The sequence below is a fragment of the Anser cygnoides genome, chromosome 4, assembly GCF_040182565.1.
Source record: "Anser cygnoides isolate HZ-2024a breed goose chromosome 4, Taihu_goose_T2T_genome, whole genome shotgun sequence".
In the NCBI taxonomy this organism is placed as follows: Eukaryota; Metazoa; Chordata; class Aves; order Anseriformes; family Anatidae; genus Anser; species Anser cygnoides.
Window position 1 is genome coordinate 6070708 of NC_089876.1, and position 23524 is coordinate 6094231.

At 49.3% G+C, this 23524-nt stretch overlaps 1 protein-coding gene across 1 annotated transcript; it reads left to right on the forward strand.

The window, feature by feature from the left end:
* Window positions 1–8615: 8615 nt before the first annotated feature.
* Window positions 8616–16178, forward strand: CD8A (CD8 subunit alpha). The gene is made up of 6 exons (XM_013177823.3): window positions 8616–8727; window positions 9334–9699; window positions 10368–10460; window positions 11201–11317; window positions 13166–13196; window positions 15420–16178. Exons 1-6 carry the CDS (start codon window positions 8679–8681, stop codon window positions 15472–15474), a joined length of 711 nt encoding a protein of 236 aa, XP_013033277.2. The 5' UTR covers window positions 8616–8678; the 3' UTR covers window positions 15475–16178.
* The last annotated feature ends 7346 nt before the right edge of the window (window positions 16179–23524 follow it).

The following is a 23524-nucleotide window of genomic DNA, read 5'->3' on the forward strand; positions in this document are numbered from 1 at the left end:
ATAAAATATGCATTTTGCGTATTTTGCATGCGCCCTGCCAACAGGCGAGATTACTTACCTCTGCGTGACACACGTTCATCCCAAGGGTTCTCCCACATGCAACAAAACTCTCCCCATGCTGTAAACATTTGCAGCAGGACAGGAAAACCGCCCTCCTGCCACGGGCCGGTGCCCACCACTGCGACATGTCCGACACGAAGTGCTGGGGACCCTCGGAGCATCCTCGGAGAAGCCGGGGGCTCTTCTGCACCATCTTCTGCATCCTCATCCCAAGGCAGAGACCCCCCCGCAGGTCCCACCGTATCTGATGTCTCTCCAGGTACCACCGACGGAGCAGATGCTGGGGTGTGGGGGGGTCCCGTCCCCTCGCTCAGCCCTGCAGGTCCCAGGGGGAACCAGCACCCATCCTCGGCAGAGCTCAGGGTGCAACCTCCGTCTGCCACAAGCGCGAGGTCACCTCGCTGGCCGAGGTCTCGGGGAAAGATGCTGGGCTGGGCTTGCACCCAGCAAAAAGGCTTTAAAATACCATGCCTTAACACCAGCACCGAATGCAGAGTTCAAGTTGGGATATTTCCTAGCGGTCTCTCCAAAAAAAAAAAACAAAAAGGCAAAATATTCCTGGGGTCTGGGATTGCGTATTCCTGCCCTGAGCAATAAGCAGCGAGCAGATGACCGTGCTGTTATTAAAACATGTCTCGAGTCATCTCGATGCAAGAGGAAATGAGTCTGAGCAGCAGTGGAAAAGCCATTTCTGCAACACACACTCTCCCTCAGGTCGGTCTGCTGCCGTCTGACTCACCCATCGCTACCATACCCAGGACAACTTGAGCATAATTTAGACGTGTCTCTCTTCGGGAACACACTCACTCAATTTCCCGAGCCTGCAGGGCTGAAGGCTGATGCCCTGCAGGGCCACGTGAGGCTCCAGCACCCCCAGCCTGTTCTCTGCCACCTTACCCAGCTGGAGACACGGGTTGGAAAGCCACAGGCAGTGCGTGCTCATCCCCTCTACACCGAATGTATACACACCCAGAAGATGGTTTCTTCCTCTGTGCAACGGTAACCGCATGAAGGAGTTGGACCCTGCCCTGCTCCTTCACTGTCAGGGGTTCAGAGATGCTGGGAGAGGGATGCAGCGCTGCCGGGTTCCTTCCCGGCGATACACGTCCTTGTGCCAGGCCGACAGCTCAGCAAGATTTAACTGTGCTGCTCTAAAGAAGGAGATAATTGGAAAAACAGCAGTGGTTCAGAGGAAAGAGACGTGGAGCTTTGTAGCAAACGGCTTCCTCAAAATTACACGCTTTAATGAGGTCTCGTATTTCAGAGCCTAAAAATGACTGGTTTGGGGTAGAGCAAAGGTACAAAGGTAGCAAAGACTAATGTGCCTCCAAGCAGACAGCTAGTAAACACTGACAGGACTGTTGTACATGATACGTCCCCCGAGTGTTCTGCCTGTTTTTAACTAAAAAGATCCCCTGAGCCTGCTGCTATCTGTTGAGTAACCACGGTGGACCTCCCTTCCAAGCACTTGTCCAGGCTCTGCATCCTCAGAGCCCCTTGGCGAGGATATCCCCGGGCGAAGGATGGCTTCTGCTTTGAACCTGACCCTCACCAGCTTCATCTGCTGCCCCTTACCTTCCGCATGGATCAGGAGAGGCAGCGAGCAATCATCCCCTCTCTGCTCCCTCCTGCCAGTCACAATTCTGGAGACCTCTAGTGAACGTTCAGTTAAATCAGCTATTTTCGGGCCAAGGAAGCCCAGCCTGCCCACGCAACATCCCTCTCAGCTGCCTGACCCTCCTTTTTGCCCTTTTCTGAACCTTTTCAGGCCCTGTTACTACTCTGAGTCCCCTCTTTGAGGCCGAGTGAGGCCAGCTCACGGCGTTCAAGGATTTGTTCAGTGCATGGGGCCATGGATTGGACCATACAGGGACACAGCTTTGTTATTTTATACCCAATTCCTTTCCTGCCTCCTAACATCTGATTTGGTTTTGCTGCCGAGCACTGAATTGATGTTTATCAGCCTTAACCCAAATTTCCACTCCTGAGTGACTCATTTTACAGCAAAGTGAGGAGTGTTTTTCCTTGTACGCTCCACTTCTCATTCATCTGATCTGAACTGCACCTGCCCCCCTACTGCCCAGTCTCTGAAAGCCCCTTCCACAGTTCTGTATTTACAAGGCATAAATACGAGTAAATTAACATGCATAGAAGTAATATTTGCAGTTTGTGTCTTAAATGTGAATTGCTACACGGCTATCGAGCCCGACATCACAAACACAGCGAGAGCAGCATTTTTAGGAGACCAGGCGTGCAAAACCAGCAACAAAACACTTCTCTTCACAGCCACAGTGGGCATCAGGCTGTCAAAAGTGAAACTTAGCACCGAATTCAGCTTGTTTTGGTGATGGCAAGGGGCACATTAACCCAGCTGCTGCTTCTTGACACACCGATCTCTTCGCACCCCCCTTCCCCTCCCCTGTTTCTTTTGAATAAGATATCCTGTTTGAGGGTTGTGTCTTCACAGCTTTAATTGTACAGTGAGGGGGTTTTTGTGTGTGTGTGTGTGTTGTTGGTTTTTTTCCAAGTAAATGCAAAATCTAGAAGAAATACCAAGTGGTACAAGCCAGCCAACACTAGCAATAGGACCACAGAATAGATGAAGCAAGTCATCCCAGGAAAGCCATGGGTTCCCATATGGGCAGCAACACCAGCAGGAGGGGTGGACAATCAGAAATGGGACCAACTCCGTTCCCCTAGCTGTAACCAACCCCCGAAATTAAAGTTCCCTCTCTAAGATGTTGACAGGGAAGATGCACAGCAATACCAGATACGGGTACCAGCAATATTTTCCCAGAGCGGTCTGTGAAAGTCCTCCCACGCTGCACAAACAGCCCCAGAAGTTCCTTGGGGTATCTCCACCAGGCATTCCTGCCCAAGGTCTTCAGGGAAAATAATCAGCGTGCATCAAGGAAGCAGACCAGCTGTGACAAGACTCTGAACTGATGGAGACGGGAGAAGTCAGGCTGTGGGGATAACACCAAGGCTATGAGAGCTGGGGGGGTTAGGAGGGGGCTGAACTAGAAGCCCAAAGCCACACAGTGCCTCAAAACCAACAGAAATGTGATTCTGGGAATGGGGACTGCAACGGAAAATGTGAATTGGAAGTGGGATCACGGGCCCAGTTCACCAGTTAAAGACTGGAACTGCTCTTCAGACAAAAACTGGTGCACCGGAGCGATATTGACCATCACTTTTTCTTCTAAGGAGAGGTGCTAAGAGATGTGAAGCCTTTCTGTAGTTCTGGACTGAACCTCAGGTTTCCGTGCTATGCAGGAGATCGCAGCGGCAGCAAACCAACCTGTTTTCTCCCAAATCCAGCTGCAGCAAAATCGCTCTGCTTTCTGCAGGAGTGAATTGTCACCAGTCCCCAAAAGATGGCGTCGTTGGTTGCTGATTTACCAAGTGTCTGCACGTCCCAGCTCTGCAGCACCGAGAGAGAAGGTGCGGGAAGCCTGTGCAAAGCAAGGCAGGTGCCCAGAGCAAAGCCTTAGCACATTCTGGTCTTGTATCGAGCTCTCGGCTCAGGTATCGATGAGCACTGGCGTTATGGAGATTTCTGACCTAGCGATCGGTTTAAAGGGCTACACCTGGAGAGATGAGCGTGCAGGAGCAGCTGTGGTTTGCAAACTGTATTTTAAGGAAAATCTATTTTAAGGTACGTGGTGTTTACACGAGGAGTATCCAGAATAGAGCGCAATATTGGCCGCTGCACTGGAAACATGCAGCTACAGTGAAAAGATGGTGTGTGAGCGTCGGGCACATGACTGTTGCACTTGACATTCTCCAAACCCCTTCAGTGCTGCAGCTTTGCAAAGAAAAGGGTGCAGCAAGCTGCTCGTAAACCACAGCTTCATTTCACACCGGAAAAGTTGTATGTTTAAGTCTCAACTTTTTTTTTTTTCCCTGCATCTGAAAGAAAAGTTTGTGATTTGAGACTAAATTCTGAAATCTTCATTAAAACTTTCCATTCCTCCTCACCGAAGAGCTCAAGAGTTCTAACGTTAACAACAGGAAGAATCAGCAATGCCTAAACACAACCAGCCATCACACTCTGAGTTACCACAAGCTGATCGCTTGCAGGGACCAAGCAGCACCTACTTGTCATAAGCCAGCAACGTTGCATCCTTGCTTCGCAGGCTGCACAGAGGTGTCCTCCTGAAGCACTGTGGTGAGATATGGGCAGCAGAAACAACAGACCTGGTGGAGCATGGTCATTCCGATGCTCCTTGTGTGCCTACCGTGTGCCTACGGCACAGCTCCCATGTCCCGAGATGTGCTCCAGCTACACAATGCTCTTAGAGATCTGTGCCATGTGGAATATTACTGATCCAAAGCAGCTGAAGAGTTCCTTATCACTATGAAAAAGTCATTGATGTGCTGTAGAAGTGACCCTTCCACAAGATGACTAAGAAATCAGTCATGTCCAAAACTCACCACCTGCTCCAGCTCTGATGCCCCGAGCTCTCTCTCACTCCCAATCTCTTCGCTGTAATTTTAAAGTGTTTCAGACTACCATTTCATTTAATTCATAATTTCCATAAGGGTTGGAAGACTTTACATGCAACAACTTACCCCACTAATGTTTTCAAAAAGAACAAAAAGTTTCACGTTTAAAAGCCCACTCCAAAACACACTGAGATAAATTTGTGTCTGACCAAGGGGCTGTGGTAGGAAATCTCTCCTAGCTTTACCAAGTGAAATCTCCTCAGCAAGCACTGAGAAAACGAATCCTAAACTAGCCTCCTGCTGAGACCCATTCCAAAAACGCAGGTCCTTGCCAGTCTGTCTCTTCCCTGCATGACTGTCTCCTCTCTCTTTGTTCACGTCTTCTATTTAATTGTTTGACATAAATAAAATACAGACCAATTTCTCCCCAGTCTCTACACACATTTAATCGTGCCATTTCTGAAGGGAGGAAGGACCTGCATACCTGAAAGTTCATCTCTCTTTTCCAACTCTATTAGTTGCCCTAACCAAAATCACACCTCTTCCAGCGAATCCAGTCTCTCATTGAAAACCAGGGCAAGGCAAACAGCTTCTGTTTCACAAACTGAATCCTGAGGGAACAACCCTATGAGATATGAAGATCCCCACACTGATAATGATGGTTTCCTCTTTCACTATCCCCACGCTTTCTCTGCACGGAGATGTCTGCATCTGGATCAAGGCTGTGTTACGCCATGGGGTGCCGGACCCCTCGCACCTGATGTGCACTGGTTCGGCAGGTGAGGACCCAGCAGGGCTTAGTGGATCTGAAACATCAAAATTTAATCTAGGCTGATCTTAGCATTTAAAGATAAGCAGCTTAGGCTGGAGTTCACCAGCAATCAGAGCCCTGCAACTTTAGTTATCAGTGAACTGAAACTTACTGGGAGGTTTGGGAGAAAAAAAAAATCTACCTTCTACTGTCTAACCAACCCGGTCTGGTCTTCTCACATCTCTTATACAATGTTTTGTGGAAGTAAGTGGCTGTCTGATATTTCTTCTTCCTTAGGCATATCATAAGTGTGGCACTACAACAGAAATTATTAATAAAACACATTAGTAATGCCAGTGCTTCACTGATTGGACTGCTGTCCTCAATCTAACAAGTCCACTGCAAAATATCCTCCAGAGGAGAAATTGTCAAACCTGAGCATGCTAAATCCAGAGGGATTCCTTAATTAATCTCATTTACCACCTCACCCCCACTTTCAGAGTAGGTCAGAGTGTAAAACATAGGCATACTTTCTGCTTAGTTCAAGCTGCTTGATTAAATTTGCTGCCTTTTTGCGTTCTTCACAACCAACAGGAGAGCTGCAGAGTTAAGGCAAGGAACATCAGACCGCAACCGCGGGCGTTCACTGCTGATCTCATGAGGTCTGCAAGCCTCGGCATCCCAGCAGACACTTCAACACGGCTAAGATCTGAACATGCCACCATGCTGCAGATCTAAATTCTTTATACAGGTGCTAGTTTTTAAATCACAGCTTTTCCTGCAGGTCCCGTTTGTGTGCCTGGAGCTTTTCATAATGAAGTAATTGCCACTCCAACCGTTTTAGTTGTTCTTATTCGTTACTGTAGAAAGGAGAAACAGCTTTGTGCCAGGGGATATGTAAACACGGGACCCAGAAAAAGATGATCCCTGCCCCCAGGTAATTTGTTATTGAGGAGATATGAGATGGAGGCACAAAAGAGGGGTGGTTTCATCTGATACCACACAGACGTCTCCTGCAGAGCTACTCTTCCCTGTGTCCCCCTGTGGCCGATGAAGGGTGTCCCTGCTGGGAAAGGACTCGTGACAGCCTGCTTACATCTCTCCCCCACTGACAATAAGCTTTTGTCTTGCATTAAAGGGATATACTCGCTAGTATCTTATTGAAGGCAGCAGAAAGGACTAGCTCCCCTGAAACCATCTCCTGTTACTCAGCAATGCGACCTTCATCCCGTGATGCAAAACGGGCAACATCAGAAGAGGCAGGGCCTGGTGGTACCTTTTGTGTAGGGGTGAGTCACAAAGCGCCTCCGCAAATAAAAATACGAGGAGGAAAAGGAGTCCTCTGAGTGGTGACGCAGGGCCCAGGGCCTGAACACGACACAGGAAGAGGTGGCCTCGTGTGGAAACCAGCTCAGTCCGTCAGCCACGAGGACCAAGCTGAAGGTCCTAAGCTTTCCTTAGGAGAGGAAACTGGGCTCCTGTTCGGTATCTGGGATTGACACATAATAAAATCACACTCTGAGGTGGAGAAGTGGAGTTCCTGGCCTCTGAAGTGGAGAAGTGGAGTTCCCGGCCTAGGCTCCTCCATTAGTCAGTGAAGCCAGGCACTTCCCAAAAGCAGCTTATCCCATGATAAAGGCAGCACAATTCCACTTAGGTTAAGGAGAATAAACTGCCCCCCAAAAGAGAAGGGGCCTACACAAACAGCATAACTTAGAAGTCACGTTCAGAGATGGCCAGAGTCCTAAGTGATTTCTTTTACCTCAGGTCTGATGTTACCTCAGGTCTGATGTTCACATTTGCTTGATGGGATTTCAAGACTCAGAGCCTTGTAATGTTATTTAACTGATGAAACCTGTTCTCTTTGTGTTTTGAAAAAAGAATCTGTTCTATTTCACGCAGACAAGTCTTACAGCCTCACCAAAGCACGTTTCACAGATCTTAGTGGGCCTAATACACGCTGTCCTCACTCACCAAAATGTTTTGAGGCCCAGTGAAATGAGCCCTGTTCCTAGCCCATTTAGCTCACTTTCTCATAACCGTCACGTCTAAGCAGCAGCCACAACAGCAGTTTTATCAGTCAGCAGTGCCTGATTCCTGACATGCCCAGGAACAGGGGGCTTTCTTTGCAAAGGAGTAGTAGAAATACACCTCCCACAGAAAGAAAAATCATCATCATCATCATAGAATCGTTAAGGTTGGACGAGACCTTCAAGATATCTGGTCCAACCACCCCCCTACCACCACTGTCACCACTAACCCATGTCCCCAAGCACCAGGCCCAACCTTTCCTTGAACACCCCCAGGGACGGTGACGCCACCACCTCCCTGGGCAACCCGTCCCAACGCCTGACTGCTCTTTCTGAGAAGAAATGTCTCCTCATTTCCAACCTGAACCTCCCCTGGCACAACTTGAGGCCACTCCCTCTAGTCCTATCTCTAGTTACCTGCGAGATATAATAATAATAATAATAATAATAAAAAAAAAAAAACAAGTAGGAAGGCCAGGAAATACCAACAAATAACCCCACCAGCCTGGTGAAACTGTTGCTACTCTACGTGCAAATGCCAGGAAGCCCAACCCCTCCCAATGTGCAAGTGGTCACCTGAAGGCAAAAACAAGGGCCCTGAATGCTGAAGCGTGTAAAGTTTTTTTTGGCAGTACGGAAGTCCCTGCGGTTGGAGATGAAAACCACAAGATGCTCAAAAAAAAAAAAAAAAAGAAAAGAACACATGCCACTGGGGCATGGGGCTTTCTTGACGGGTTTTGCACCAGCGACCACCTGCCTTGCACAAAGCAGCTTTTTCAGAGCAAAGAACAATTGCAGAGAACAATCGGGCTGAAGAACTCTGCTACATGTCAGCAATGCATGGGTTTGGACATAAAAATATATATGTATATGAATATATGCTGTAAAACATTCCCGCATCTTGTTTGCTCTGTAATAAAATAGCGTGCTCTTCCACCTACACCAGACCTGAGCGCACACAAGTGAAGGCAGCAGAACCTCTGCCAAGAAATGCAGCGTGGGGCCTGTGTCCATGGCATGGCACTCACCCATGTTTTCTGCAGAGCTGGACCTGGTGTGAGTGCCCCGAACGGCTGGGAGACAGCAGTCTGCGGTGGCTGATCTGATTTCAAGCCCATGAGTTGGCAGTCTGAATCTCTAGTGAAGTTGCCACAGCAAAACCCTTAAGGCACCATTAAAATAAATGCCATAATGACAAATGAGCCCAAGTTCTGGAGCAGAACTGAATTTCTTCAGAAATCATTGCTTGTTTCATTTCACCTCAGATGCTGAACACCGGCTCTTCACTTAAGAGGGTCCTGGTGACATCACATCCTCTCCAAAAAGCTGCACAGCCTCCGAAGGCAAGCGAGAAAGATCATCTGTGCTCCGCTGCCTTGTCCCCGAGGATGACGGACGCATCTCCTGCGCTGCTCCTCCTGCTCAGCCTGGGGCTCTGTGAGTATGGGACTGGGATTCTTGGTGACCTTTTCCAGGGGGAGCGAGTAAAACGGGTTAAGGCGTTCCCCCTTCCACCGAATCCAAGGGACTGGGGAAAACGATCAGTGGGGAAAATGAAGAGCAAGCCCAAAAGACAAACGATCAGGGCTGCTCAGTGAATGTGGAGGGAAGGAAAGCAGGAGCGGCGTGACTGCAGCGTGACACGCAGCGGGAACACAGCCCGCTTGGACAGGAGTTACTGGAGGGGATGGTGAATGGCAAAACAAAAAGGGAAGGGGAAAAAAAATAGCAGTTGTTATTAGGGAATCACTTCAGATTAGCTGGGAAATGTTACCACCCCTGAGAACGCAGCTGAAAGCTATTCTGAAGGGCAGCATCCATCTTAAAGCCCGGGTGGCTGAATGCTGAGTCCCCCAGGGACTCAACCAAACCACCCAAGCGTGCCGGATGGCGCGGTCCTCCCTTCGTGTCTTCCTTCAGGGCACAGGTGCCAGCCCTGGGGCTGCCCAAAGACCCCCAGGAGCAGCCCCTGCGCTTGCCTGGAGCGGTGCCGCTCTTCCCGAGCGGGCTGCGAAGGGTGATGGTGGACTTGTCCCCCCGCAGGCTGCCCTGGAGCCCAGAGCCAGAAGTACGTGACAGTGCCCAAGTTCTACGACAGCAAGATCACGCATCCCGAGAGGGGAAAGCCACTGAAGCTGGAGTGCACGAGTTCTGCAGACAGCGGCATCTCCTGGATCCGCCAGGACAAGGCTGGGACCCTTCACTTCATCGTCTATATTTCCGCCTTGTCCAGGACAACCTTTGAGGGGAGCCAGAAAACATCTTCACGCTTTCAGGTGTCGAAGAGCGGCACATCCTATCGGCTGCAGGTGAATTCCTTCGAGGCACAGGACGAGGGGATCTATTTCTGCACCGTCAACTTCAACCAAGTGCTGTACTTCAGCTCTGGCCTACGCGTCTTCTTCCCAGGTCAGCAACGTCCTCACCTACCTCACTTACACCCAGCACCCCTGCCCATGCCTTTTTTATTGTTGTATTGCCCCCAGTCCCCATCTCCCTACTGCTTTGCCCAAGGCATCTTATGCCCAAGGCCCTGGTCCTCCTGCTGGAGGCTCCCTGCTCACCGTCTCTGCTTGCTCGTCCCGGCCCAAAGACGAAGGTGGTTGAGCAGACCCAGCAGCACCTCCCCATCCCACCGGTGGCTGAGGGGATGAGAGCAAAAAAGTCCACAACCACCCCCTCCTTCCTCACTTCGCCTCGGCCCTAGAAGTCCTGCCAAGCTCTGAACGCTTACCGCACCTCAAACAGAAACTCACAGGCGAGGCTGGAGGTTGGACCGAGGAAAGAAAAAAAAAACAGGTCTCTCTCAGGACATGTGTCCTAAGAGCTACAGATAAGAGCTCAGAAATTGAGAAGTGGTAGCAGAAAGCAAGAAATTAGGAGCCCACAGCTATCAGCCTGCAGCTCAGCAACACAAGCTCGCCCCAGGGGAGAATTTCAGGGCATTGCAGTCCCAAAATGGGCCCTACAAAGACCTCCCAAGCTGGCAACAGGAGCAGCCGTTCCCCAGCACGGGTGGGGGTGAGCTATTTCGTTCTGTCTCGCTGTGTGCTTTATTCATCCCCTGTCACTTACAGTCACCACGACAGCGGCGCCCGTCACAACCGTGCCCACCACCCAGAGCGCCCAGGTCACCAAGAGGAACGTCTGCCTGCAGAGCCACGAGGCAGGTAACCCAGGGGAGGCAGAGGGAAGGAGGGGGGCTCTGCCAGAGGGGTTGCTGTGGGTCCGAAGGGCTTAGCTGAATGCCTGTAGCGACTACAGGCATTTTGGGATGGGTGGGGGGTCCTTTTAGCCCTGTCAGAATTGGAGAGCTGCAGTTGAGAGGGTTCAATTCTGACTCCATTTCGGAGCAGGCCGCCCAGGGAAGCAGTGGAGTCCCCATCCCTGCGGGGGTTAAAGAGATGTGTGGATGTGGCACCAAGGGACATGGTTTGGTGCTGGGACTTGGTGTATCAGCTTGATGGTCGGACTTGGTGATCTTGAGGGTCTTTTCCAACCTAGATGAGCCCATGGTTTGGTGACTCCAAACGCAGATTTCATCCCACCTGGGATGACTCACAAAGCATGAGCATGCCTGGTGGCTGGGCACTCCAAAAAGAGGGAAAGCCCTGTGTGCTAGCACCAGTTTTAGCCTCAGCAAGAGACACGAGAAGACTTTTGGCTCCCTCAGCTCCCCAGGACCTTGGATGTCAGGGATGTCACCTGTGGACACCCCTTGTCCCCACCTCTCCCTCTGCAGGCTGGGGCAGCCCTCTCCTCACCTACAGCTCCCACCAGCCTCGCTGAAAGCCAGACGGGTCCCTTTGCTTGCTGGGCCTCCAGGTGGCTCCGCCAGGGCCGGCCGTAACCCCAGCCGTGAGCGCCTGCGGGACCTTCCCTCTTTCTTCTCTCTCCTTTATTCCTGCAGAGACGAGCAAGGAGAAGGAGCTGAATTTCTTCTGTGAGATTTTCATCTGGGTTCCTTTGGCTGCTGCCTGCATCCTGCTTCTCATTGCCCTGGTCATCACCATCGTGCTGTGCCAAAGTAAGTCGCACCCCGAGCCCCTGCAGATGTTCCTGAGCCTCAGACCAAAGAGCAGAGCCCGGTCCTTCAGCAGAATGGGCTTTCTGGCTCTTCCCCTCGCGTAGCTATCGAGTAACCAGGACACAGTGAATGCAAAAGGGCCACTCTTAAAATTCATTTCCGTATCTTCCTCACCTGTAGGTTTAGCTTGAGAAACAAGCATCAAATTCTGTATTTGATAATAATATAAGACAACATATATTCTGTTGTCTTATATTATAAACAGAGGAAACTTACCCTACCAAACTGTATCAGTCCTACCATCCTTAAATCAGTGTATCAGGGGCAAAAGTACCGGAACACTTTGACAAAACAGGATAAAGGTGCTTCAGCATGGGACTTGCAAATTCAAATGACTCTGATCAGCAGCTTGAGCTACAACCAACCTAGCTACTTAATACCCAGCTTCAGAGGCCGGTGCAGTTCAAGCAGTAACACAAGGTCTCTGGGAAGGCAGAAGTCCTGCAGCTGAATTTCATGTTTGAAATGTCTTTAACTTGTCCTCAGCAAGCAGTGAGAGCAAACGGATTTAAATCAGTTTAATGCCCGCTGAAAGCGATTTAGTTTTCCTTTGGGGAAGTGCCCAGACACCCCCAGCATCTGCACCGATTTCGTTACATGGCTCAGCTCGTTAGTGTGGATCACTGCCATGCTCCGCTGCTGAATTAACCTCACTACATCCTCACTGACCCTACAGCCTGGAGCTGATGTGAGATTAACTTACCGGTTTAACAGGTACAATTTTTCAGCATCTGCTAGCCCCGAAAAACACTAACCTCCACTACCCACGGCAATAGGAAGGAATACACGAACAAACACTGATAAACCCCGGCCAAAACCCCTTCTTCTTGAGGGAGATGGCGCTGAAGCACTGGAGAGACAGGAGTTTGGTGTCCTGTGGTGGGTCCAAACTTCCCCTAAAGCCCCCAGGACCAAGAGCACCCCACGTGCACCAGGATTTCCTGGTGACGTGCAATACCATTAACTTAAAAACACTACTCCACAATTTCTTTCTGCCTTTCAATGCTGATTTGCATTACCAGCGGAAAGCCATTAGCTGCATTAATTTCTGCAGCAGGCAGCACAAACCCTCAAGGCAGGATTTTTACATCAAGACACCTCCCTTTCGTGCTAAAATTAACGGTTTAACATTGTATTTTCCTGAACACATCCTGAAATAATGACGTAGATGCTAAAATGGGAAAGAGCATCGTTTGAGGGGGATGGATCCTGAGCTGATCTAAGTCAGGTTAGAGCCACAAAAAAAGAGCGTGTTTAACAAATGTAGTCTAAAGGCAGAGCTCCGTGTCTCTCTGCATCCCTCTGCACATTTGTAACAGCAGCGAAGAAGCCCAGAGGGTGAAACCAAGCCCAACAAAACCCTCGTGGTGTGTGAAGACAGATCGCAGCCACCTGGAGAGAAACTTGGCCGCGCGCTGCGTGGGATCCACGCCACTCGCCTGCTGTAGAAATAACTGCTGCCAACGGATTTTCAGCAGCGTGCCAAAAAGTCACTGGAGAGAGCAAAAAATAATTCCCTGTCAGTGTTGGCAGGGTGACCCTGCTACTGCTGCTCCCAGGAAAATACCCTTTAGTTTGTGATAAACCTGGAGCCGAGAGCCGGGGGAACGTTCAACACTGCTCACTTGTGTGGCTTTCCCCCAAAATACGCTTGGTTGATCAGTCTTCAAGTAAAGAGAAGGGTGGCAGGGTGCTAGGGAACGCCAGCTCGATGCCACTGCTGCATTTCTTTACGAAGCTGTGACTTGGTGTCTCCGAGCTAACACATTTTCTTTTTTTTCATTTTAGAAACCAGGCGACGCAGATGCAGGTGTAAGAGGTTAGTGCTTGGCAGCTGGTGACACTTTGCAACTTGTTGGTGTCTCACACTGAAGTGACACAGCAAGCAGGTGCCAAAAAGCACCTAAAAGTCTTCATTCGGTACACGGTGGTTGGGACGGGGCTGTGTAATTGGGGGGGGGGGGGGGGGAAGGGTGAAGGTAGAAACAGAGAAGATTCTCTTCTTGTGCTTGCTTTTTAAGTAATTCAAATCCCTGAGAGCTGATGCTGCAGTAGATACTAAACAGAGAGACAGGAGGCATTTGCAGCAGTCTAAAACCTTTGCACATCTCCCAGAAATGAGCATTACCGTTGTGCATTTCTAACGTGCTGCTCCAAAAAAGCTGCGTCTATGGACTATGAACAGGTTACGCCGGTGCTAGCAGAATGCCCTCTGCACCGTTTTGGAGCAGCACCACTGCAGCCGTATGCTTCTATTTCCCCAGCAGGCGCCACGAAACAGCAAGGAAAAGGCTCATGCAGTCTGAGACGATTTTCTTAAGAAACAGCAAGTTAGATATCTGTAGCTTTAGAGTTCATTTATTTTCTAGGGCAGACAGGAATCCTTTTTTCTGCTTTCTCCTTCCTCTACCTCTCCCCATCTACCCATTCCACTCATCATCCCGAGCCACCAGGAACAGAGTATATTAATACTGCAGTAAGCGATTTGCCATTTATAAGCAAGGAATCCTCCTGCCCGCATGCAACGCATGGTTTGCTTCTGCAAACTGACCTCCCTGCAGCTGGTTTCTTCACCTGCTAGGTGCAGAAAACCACCCGTGCGCTTTTGCGAGCCCCGTGCTGAGAGAGCACCCCAGGGCTCGCACAAAGAGCAGCGCTCGAGCGTGGGATCCCTGCTGCTGCTCCAGCCACGCCAGCACCGGGCTAGCGGTAGAAAAACGAGGTTGCAAGAAAGGCTGGGACAGTAATTTCACACTAGCGGAGCCTCGTTCTTTGCAAATCAAGCATCTTGCAACCAAGGTAAATGCGGATTCCTTGTTACACATCCGTAGGTTTCACAGTAAGAGAAGAACCGCACTTTAATTATACAAATAAATTAATACAATCATTCAAAAAGCTGCTATTAATGGATTAAAATAAAACACAACAACAACTCTCTCCCCCTGCATTTACAGAAAAGGGATCCATACAGTTTTGTTTTAATTTTAAATGCACGAAACTCAGAGAAGGCGTCAGAAACCAGTGCCTGAAAAACGTGTTACGGAACTTTTACAAAGGCTATTTTCCACACCCAGCCCAGCACACTTCTGATCTTTGCCTGGCTTTCCCAGGGCTAAACCTTAGCGAAGACTCTTCTCCGAACGCTGTTTAGGACAGTGCCTGCATTCCTCGCTTATCTCAATTCCTGCTGCCAGCCCTGTGCAGAGATGCGTTCTCCCCTCGGGGAAATCATCCTGCACAACTGTAGAGCTCTTCAGTTTTCCACTGATGGAGTGGCTGGGTTACAAGCGCCTCAGGAAATCATCTCGTCAGGGACAGCTTTCCTTTGGCGCTGCTAACATGACAGAGTTATGTTTTAAGCAACTGTAGCGTATTTAAGCTTTTATTTAGAGAGGAATTCCCTGCTGCTGTTAGCAGTTGCCACTTATTGAAATGAAGCTCCCTGGAAGTTCATAGCACAATTCTTTCAATTAAAGAGCGCCTGAGGATCTGGCCTGGGATTCTTTCTGGCACCTGAAGCATTTATTTTCCACCGCGAATCAATCTTCAGCGAAAACAGATGCCAAATCTTCAACTCATTAAATCATAAAACTATCAGTTGCTGGGGACCAGTAACGTCTGTCACTTTGGGAGCACGCTTGTAGCCTATAAAGCCTCCTAACAAGCAACGAGAGCAGTCCTTATGAGCCGATAACAGCTCCCTTGCCTCCCAAAAGCCCTCAGCTATCCTCCCTTGCTTCCAGGGCAGCATTGTGTTCGCAGAAGGAGCGGGACAAGGCTCCTTGCGATGATACAATGGAAATGTGCAAAGGTTAAAGGTAAATTTTAAAATGACCCAAAAAAGTTTGTTTAAATAATAATAATAATTGCTTAGCAGCTTATCTTAAGCCCTGCTACTGAAGGGGCTGCTGGAACACTTCGCAGCCTGCTCTTTGAGGTCCCCAGCTGCAGACCAAGGCCAAGGGAGCTGATCAGCAGCGTTACAGCAATTGCCTTCTTGCTTGTTTCACGTCAAATAAATCACAAACTTTTCTCTCTCTAGACCTGCGAACGGGAAGCCCAAAATGAAACCCAACATGCCAAGCCAACAGATATGAGCATCTGCACCTCTTGGCTTCTGGATCCCCTTCTGGGAGCTGTCACTGCAAATGCCCACCACCTACACGATCCGTATGGCTACTACTTCTTATGCACTCTATCCTGAGAAATTCGAAAAGACAAGTGTCCAGATGGAGCAGAGGCACGTGGAAGGCAAGCAGGCGCTTCCTCTGCAAACTGCGTGCCAAAGCACAGCTCCTTCCGCAACCTGAGGTTTTCAAATTGATTCCCAAGGCCAAACGTCACCTTTAATCCCAATGACAGAGCTCTGGCTCAGGCAGAAGAAACAGGTCAATCCTGACGCCAACATACATCGCTGATAAACTGATGAGGAATAAGGGTATCGCCTGGACCTCTGCTCAAGGGTGTGCAATGATTCTTTCTAAAATGTGGCAAAAAGCTGAATTTGCTCCCGAATGATTTACAAAGAAAACAATCTCACTTAATATACCCACTTCTTGTGGTGCCATGCATCTCCTAGAATCTCCATCTAATACAACACAAGGTCACACTGAGAAAGTAAATATGAATTAAAGGGCTTTACTCTTCAGGGTTTTACAGTCCTGTAAGCTAAAGCTTACTGTTTCCCTCTTGCTATCCTTGTTCTGCTGCTAGCCCCACTTCCACAGATTTCAGCAGTTTTGCCTGAGCATGGAATGGGAGGTTTTCTTTCTTTCTGGAATAAATGGTTGAGTAGTTAAAAGAGAAAAGAAAAAGTCTTTGTTATTTGTTTTGGTTAAGCAGGATTTTTAGCATACCAACTTGGGACATATTGACTGATCTAAATGAGAGTTCCGGGTTTTTCTAGCTGTATACTTGATGTAAATATTTCCTTATGACACTGGCAAATCAACAACTGGGATAAAAAATAAAACGGTATTTCTAGTCAGATTTACTAACGCTTCTTTCTTTCTTTCTTCACTTTCTAGCTTCAGAAAAGCTAAAAATCTATGTGAAAATACAAACGAGAGTTTGAGGCAGTCACGGGTAAGGGAAAAGGCAGTGACTTACACACCAGCCTGGGCTTTAGGATGCCAGAATTTAGCTTCCAGTTTACCACAGCCTTGAAACAATCTCTCTAAAATTATTTTCCCTGGGACTTGCAGGATGGGCCCAGTAACACTCCCCCGTGCTTTGAAGGTGGATGAGATAAAGGCTCTGCAGGTGCTTTGGTATCCTTGCCAAGGGACTGATAAAAGCCTGGAGAGAAAGGAAAAAAAAAAAAAGGAGAATGAAAAACTCTTTGCTAATCTGCAAACAAGCTGGGAACGAGAGAATTGAGAGAGAAACAGTTCTTAGTTCCTTGTAAGACTTAACTGGAAAAAAATAGAGACTAAGCAAGTGTATCTAAACAACAGCAGATAAATATTGAGTGACAGAACTACACGAACACACGCTGTAAAGAAAAAACTGAACCAAGAAGTCTCAATGTCGAGCTGTAGGTGAACGCTGAGACATAAGCACTACGAGTACGGTGACCTCGTTCAGCCCCCAGGTGCCGTGCTGCAGCGAGGGTCTCAGCGCAGCTGCGGGGGCACAAGCTCAGTGCCAGGGGCTCGGCCAGCTTGATGCCCAGCGCGCAGCTGCGCCCTCACGCTCGGAGCAGACGCACTCCCCGACCTGCTTCCAGGCTGCTCAGGCCCAGCCTTCACCCCCGCTTTAACAGGCTGCGGTTAGCCAAACCAGTCTGAGCCCGTCCTACGGCCAGCTCTAACCACGCAGATGAAAGGCTCAGGCCTCTCGTCTCTCCCCCGCGAGCACCACTTGTATTATTAGCTTGGAGGTTCTGACTTCATTTGAGACGAATGTTTGCACTTGCAAAGCCTTAACTCCGTCCCTGCGCAGCTGTTTTACGAAACGTACGGACGTCGCTGCCTCACCAGGAGCATCCCCCGCAGCTGCGTCCGCACTGCTCTCAGCCATTTCACCCTCGCACACAAGTGCGTTGCGCAGTTTCGGCCAACGTGCTGTGTCCCAGGCCGCCACGCTCCCGTAGCCCAGGCTGTCAGGCGGTGCTCTGCCCGAACCGGGGCTAGCCCCGAAACCTAAAGCCTCTCCCAGCAACTCAGGCCATCTCCCCTCAGTACCAACACCAACTGCAGTGCCGGCACAGAAATAATCCTCCTGGCTCACTTGGCACAGCTGCAGTCCCGCAAGGACTGAGATGCAAGGGTTTTTCCACTGCTGGTGGTGAGATAAAGTTAGCGCGGGGGTGGGCAGCTGCTGGAGTTCCCCATCTGAACGCAGAGGTCTCACCGCGGCTGCAGGAGAACCGATCAGGAAAGCAATGCAACGAGTACAGTAAATTAACCACGGAAGGGAAACGGTGTGCTTAAAGATGTCAGCGCCAGGCCTGGCTGTTCTAGGAGCTACAAGATCAGAGGGTTACACGGCACAAAATGTCCCCAGGACAAACCGAGAGGGCAACCCAAAGAAGGGAAAGAGGGGCTGGGAAGACCAGTACGGACACTGAACGGTTTGAAGAAGAGTTTCTGATTCCCTGCTTCTGAGCTAAACGAGCTGTCCTCTCCTTTAAACATCTGCAGATTTGAAGGACCCTGAGCAGAGCTTGTAGGACAAGCTGCTAACTAAAGACACTCAGAAAGCTCTTCCTCCCCTGCGCCTCCTCAAACAAAAGACCAGGTGTTGTTTCGCTCGGCTGTAAAGCCTGTACCTTCAGAAAAGAAAGTCCGAGCAGCTCACGCAGTAACTGGTGAAGAGACGAAGCTCTACAGCTGACACACCTCGTGAGCCAGCCCTTACCACTGGATCCAAAAGGCAAAGGCCGGTCTGCTGGCCGGGAGCGCGCCGCAGCTCTGCGTCCACCTGCACCCCCGTGTGCCTTCGCAGGGGCTCTCATCACGGTCTTTGGCGTTACAGAGTCACTGCTGCTGAAATATCCACCCCAAAACACGAGGCTTAAAACGCGAAGGGATGTGATCCGTCTGCCTCGACGTTCGCCCCTCGATTGCAGAGACCCGGCTGCACGCACTCACTCCGTCAATCCAGAGAGGCTCCTCTTAGGGAGAGGAGATGACTGCAGACATCTCTCTCCATCACCAGAAACAACTGAAGGAGCCCAGACGTGCCTCTTTCAGACTGCTGAAGGCGACGAGAGCCCACCCTCGCTGCCTATAGGAGGGTCTTGCACATGGCCGCTCCAAGGAGCCATCATTTTTTCCCCTCAGCCTTAGGCATTGCTTGTTCCCCTCCCTGAAACCCACCGTGACCTCCCCCTGCTGCTCTGGCTCTTTCAGAGGGCTTTGGAGAAAGAAGGTGAAACGATCGGGCTGCAGGCTCCTGCTGGTTCCCACAGAGAGCTCCCACAGGGAGCGTTTCCTTTAAAATGCATCCCCCCCAGCACAGCGGCTGAACGTGGCCTGGGACGTGCAGAGGTTGAAGGTGCGGTGCGAAACGCTGAACAGAGAACCCAGCAGCAGCGTTGTTCTGTGTTCTCCCCCGTGTGCTCTGCTGCTCGTGAACAAAGTGATCCATCCGTTGAACACTTACTGCTGGCTCTTACTGCTATGAGGACAGAGGGAGGTCGATCCCGTGGTGAAAACCAGGACACGGGTGTTTAAAATCAACAGGTACCTCATGAGGCTGAACAGCTGGGAAACGTTTCTCACTGCAAAAAACAACTGCGATGAGATAAGCAGAAAAAAAAAAAAAAAAAGCAATACCTAAGCAATGTGAAATACAGATATTGGGGCACTGACACCTCCTGACATCCCCAATGTGGGTGCTCCACCGAGCAGCGCTGCACTAAGCCCCTGGTCCTGCAGGGAGGCTGATGCAGCCAGAGCCCTCCTGACACCGCAGAGGGATGCAGGGAGGGGACTGGAAGCAGCGCGTGCTTTAGGAAACCTGCATCGGCACGGGAAATCGACAGCTGGGGAAAAAAGAAAATTAAGACACCGCCAGGCGCAATTACACAGCATAAAACCCACTGCGCAGCGGGGTCTACTGGCTTTTGACCCGATTGATCTGTTCACCCCAGCGCCAACTTCAGGAGGGGTTGGGGTGGCTCCTGCCTGTCCCTACACACGCCTCATGCCACGTTTCTGCTCTGCACTCTGCCAGCCACAGCTCACATCGTGCTGCAGGGCACCGTTCTCAGGACCCAGCCTGCACCCAGATGAACACCGACCATCACCCAAGTGCCCGCAGCAACCCGTACCTCTAGTCTAAGCTCTGGTTGCACGGCCAGATATCTTAAAAGAGACCAGAGAGGAAATCTTGGAAGATAACTGAAGGCTTCGTTCATAAATTCATGAGCCTAGAAAATTCCTAGCAATGTCAGTGCTGCAAAGGAGGGCTTTCATTGTGCCTGTGCACTACAGTCCTTCTTTAAAGCTCTCCCTGATTCACCTATAAAGCAAGCCCCATCAATGGGGGCATCACAAATTCCCCTGCCTGCCAGTTTCTGGACAGTATCATCACAGCTGTCAGCTACAGGAGCACCGCATTTTACTGGGCATAACCAAGCTATTAAAAATAAACGGCTGTTGACTGAAGTCTATCAGCAGCTTTCAGCTCCTTGCTGTCAGCTGGGCACCACCTTCACTTCTTTATCACGTTTTTGCATCTCTTTAGAAAGCAGATCTCGGTGTTCTCTGACCTTGGTTCTTACACCTGTGAAGATGACAGAAGGATGTGTGACTCAAACTACGTACTAAGCTGGCTGCAAACTGCCTAGAAGGTATGTGTAGGAACATTATCCCTCTGATCCCTTGTCGCAGGTGACATGAGTTAGCACGGACATATTAAGGAAAGAGCTCTGAAAGCAAATCTCTCTGCCCGTGGGCTTTGTGCTCTAACACACATCCATGAATCGTTGTCTGTCCTAGGGGTAACTTGCTCTCACATCTCTTCTTACATCTCCTCATGGGCCTTTCTGCTTGTGAGCACTGCAATTTAAGGATGTTTTAGGGAAAAAAACAAAAAAAAAAAGCACTCTGAAGTGCTGTGATTGAGCATTGGCTGCTCAAACAGCAACATCGCTCCTGCAGAAGGTCAGAAGAGTCCGAGGCAGCCTGGAGTAAGGCAGAGGCCACAGGCCAGAAGCAGCAGCTACGGATGGATACCCCAGAAACGAGGAGCACTTCCCCAGCAGACATCCACGAGAAGCTGGGTGATTTTCCATCACCGAGGAGCCCCCCGGCAGAGGCTGTAACGAGCTCTCCAAGGCAGGACTGAGCTTCCTGAGCCAGTCCCTTCCGTGCAGTCCCACGAGCAGGTCACTTTGCAGTTCAGGCCGGCTGCAGCCAGCACTGTCTGATTAAATCTATTTGGAAGGCAAAAAAAAAAAAAAAAAAACAAACCACGATTTTTGCACTGGAGCCATAACAACCAGATGCAAACACCGCTGCAGGGGTGAGAGGGGAAAGAGCCAAGAGCCAGCCCAGCCCTGCCGCAGAGGTGAATGCAGATGCCTCCAGCAAAGCAGGTTAGGAGCAACCTGGCTGGATTTGGGGCTGAGCAGCAGTACCTGGGCGAGAAACCAGGGCTGCGATTCGCACCACCAAAGCAGGGAGGACTGCCGGAGCTGGAGCCTAGAGAGGCAGCTCAAGGGAGCTCGTTTCTCTGTGCAGGAAGCTGGTGTTGCACTGACCCTACAAAATCTGATAGCTTTTTGCCAGTTACATGTGTTTAGGTCACAGGGTGAGGCGGCTGCACTGGGTGCAGAGGAAATGGCCGGGAGCTGTTTGGGGTTAATACGAAGCAAACAAGAGTCTGAGATGCCGAACGATTTTGAAAGACAAGTAGAAAAAATAAATTTGTCCAGAGGTTGAGGGTTACCTAGCAGGGAGTAGCTCAGAGCTTCATCAGAAGCTGATGGGCTAAGGGCAAACAACACAGGGGATAACAGTCAAAAGAATAAGAGCTGATTTATGATTTAGACAGAACCTCAACTAATGAAGGAAAAAAGATACAAGGTGGTCACTGAAAACTAAGAAGCTGAGGGATGCATCAGACACCCTCACAACACAAAGCCTCCTGAATTTGTTGCCTCTGTTAGACACCGATTCTTCCTCATCCAGCGGTTCACTTACTCCAAAGTATTTTCTGAGTGATTTTCTGAGCCAGTTCAAGTCCCTTCTCGTCTGTCCAAGGCTGTATTCACTGCTGCAGCGAAGGCACCTCGGCTCAGCCCTGACTCCTTGGACTAAAGCTACGCCGCACGGCATGCAAGTGCTTGGGAGCCACCCCGTGGGAACCATACCCCTTCAGCATAGAAAAGCACGATAAGGTAAAAGAAACAGTGACCGATAGTGTCCAGGAAGAACTGTAAAGAGACAGTGAAATACGAGCCTCCTGTAACCGGGTTTCTTCTTTCCAATTCATCTGACATAAAACCCGTTTGATGCGCAGGGTCAGCATGACCTATGCATCACTGGATTGACATCCCGGGCTCTGTTAAATAAATGCAATATTGTTTTTGTTCTAGGAAAGTGTTTACATTTTTGCTTGTGCTCCACGTTCTTGGAAATCTCTCTAAATAATTCAGAAACCCTGGAAAACACTGGAATTTAGGAAAAAATTTGAATAATTGTGTATGTTTTTCCTCCCTCTGCAGCAAACGTCTCATGATGATGCTAAAGAAAAACGGAGAAGCTATTTGCAGCTTCCCCCACCTCCCTGATACTTTAACCAAAGAAAACCCGCTAACTTGACACTATAAGGAAGAAACCAACAGCAGCATCACCAAGAAATATGAAAATAAACACGAGGGAGAGAAAACGGAGGAGAAAAGTGGGTGTCTGTTTCAAAGTCTGAGTTCACCTAAGCTTTGCTCACTCCAGTCCAGGTCAAAGCACCCCGCAGCTTCAGTGCCGAGTCTGCGTTCGAGTTTGCACTGGAACTGTGCCGTTTAGCTACATTCAAAAATAACACTCAAGATTGTAAAAAAATTCTTAGTTGTAAAGTAGAATACACACTGGGCCAGCCTACCGGGGCTTCTGTATTTGGAGGATACAGATAGAGCCGTCCCTCCCCATACCCTACCTTGATATTCTGCTATCCCAAAAGCATGCAACGAAGGAAGAAAAGTTAATGCACATTAACAAAGGTATGGAAGAAGCAGGGCGTTGCCCTTTAACTTAACCTAAAAGTTGAAAATCGTGGAGGAGCGAGCAAAAGTTTAACTTTGAAAGGCTGCTGGCAAGGAATGACAGGCTGCGATAGGTTAAGAAAGCGATCTGAATTCCTCCTTTCCTTACCCTGTTACTTTTTTTACTGTAGATATTTTAGCCTTCGTGACTTCCCCTCTTCCTTTACTGATTGTGCACTTGTCCTTGAAGGTGCACCCACCACACAGATTTCGTGCTCCAACTTGATTTTAGTTTCCTGCCCTTTTCCTGCTTCTACCTTTGTGTTCTGACTGCTTTTTAATGAGGATTCCGATGGTTCTTCTGTTAAAAACTGCTACAATTAAGTTTGATATGAAAACATCAGTTCCTGCATATGAGCCCAGCAAGATTCAATAGTTAACAGCAGGCTAAGTGAGTGCAGTTTCTGTATTTTTCTATAGGGCTGCTAATTTAATGCAAACATGCAGTCATACCGAGTGTCACCTCACACATTTTTTTTTAAGCTTTTCTCTTGCACATATATATTAAGGCTTGAATTAAATTTAGAGTATTAATTAACACTGTGTTACAGTTCTCCTTATTATAGATCATCTCTGCCCCTCTCTCCTCTTTCTTCTATTCTCAAAGCATTTTTCCCTATGCTGCATTCTCCTAATACAAAAGGGAGATTACAAGAGTGGGAACGGGTTATAGGACACAACATTTTCAGAGAGACAAATCAACCTCTGTGGTGGCAAGCGCAGAAAAGAAAACAGTATTTGTGCAGTAGGCAAACAAACCTTGCAAGGAAAATCTAACCCAAACTTACTCTGTTACATCTGGTGAGTTGGCTCCAAGTAGTCATAACTAACTTCAACCTTAAACGTTAGCAGCACCCTGTAAAATGCTACAAAGAAAGGATGAAAGCTACAGGAAGGAGACAGATCTAAGTTAACAGGGATCTGAAGCTCTCAGT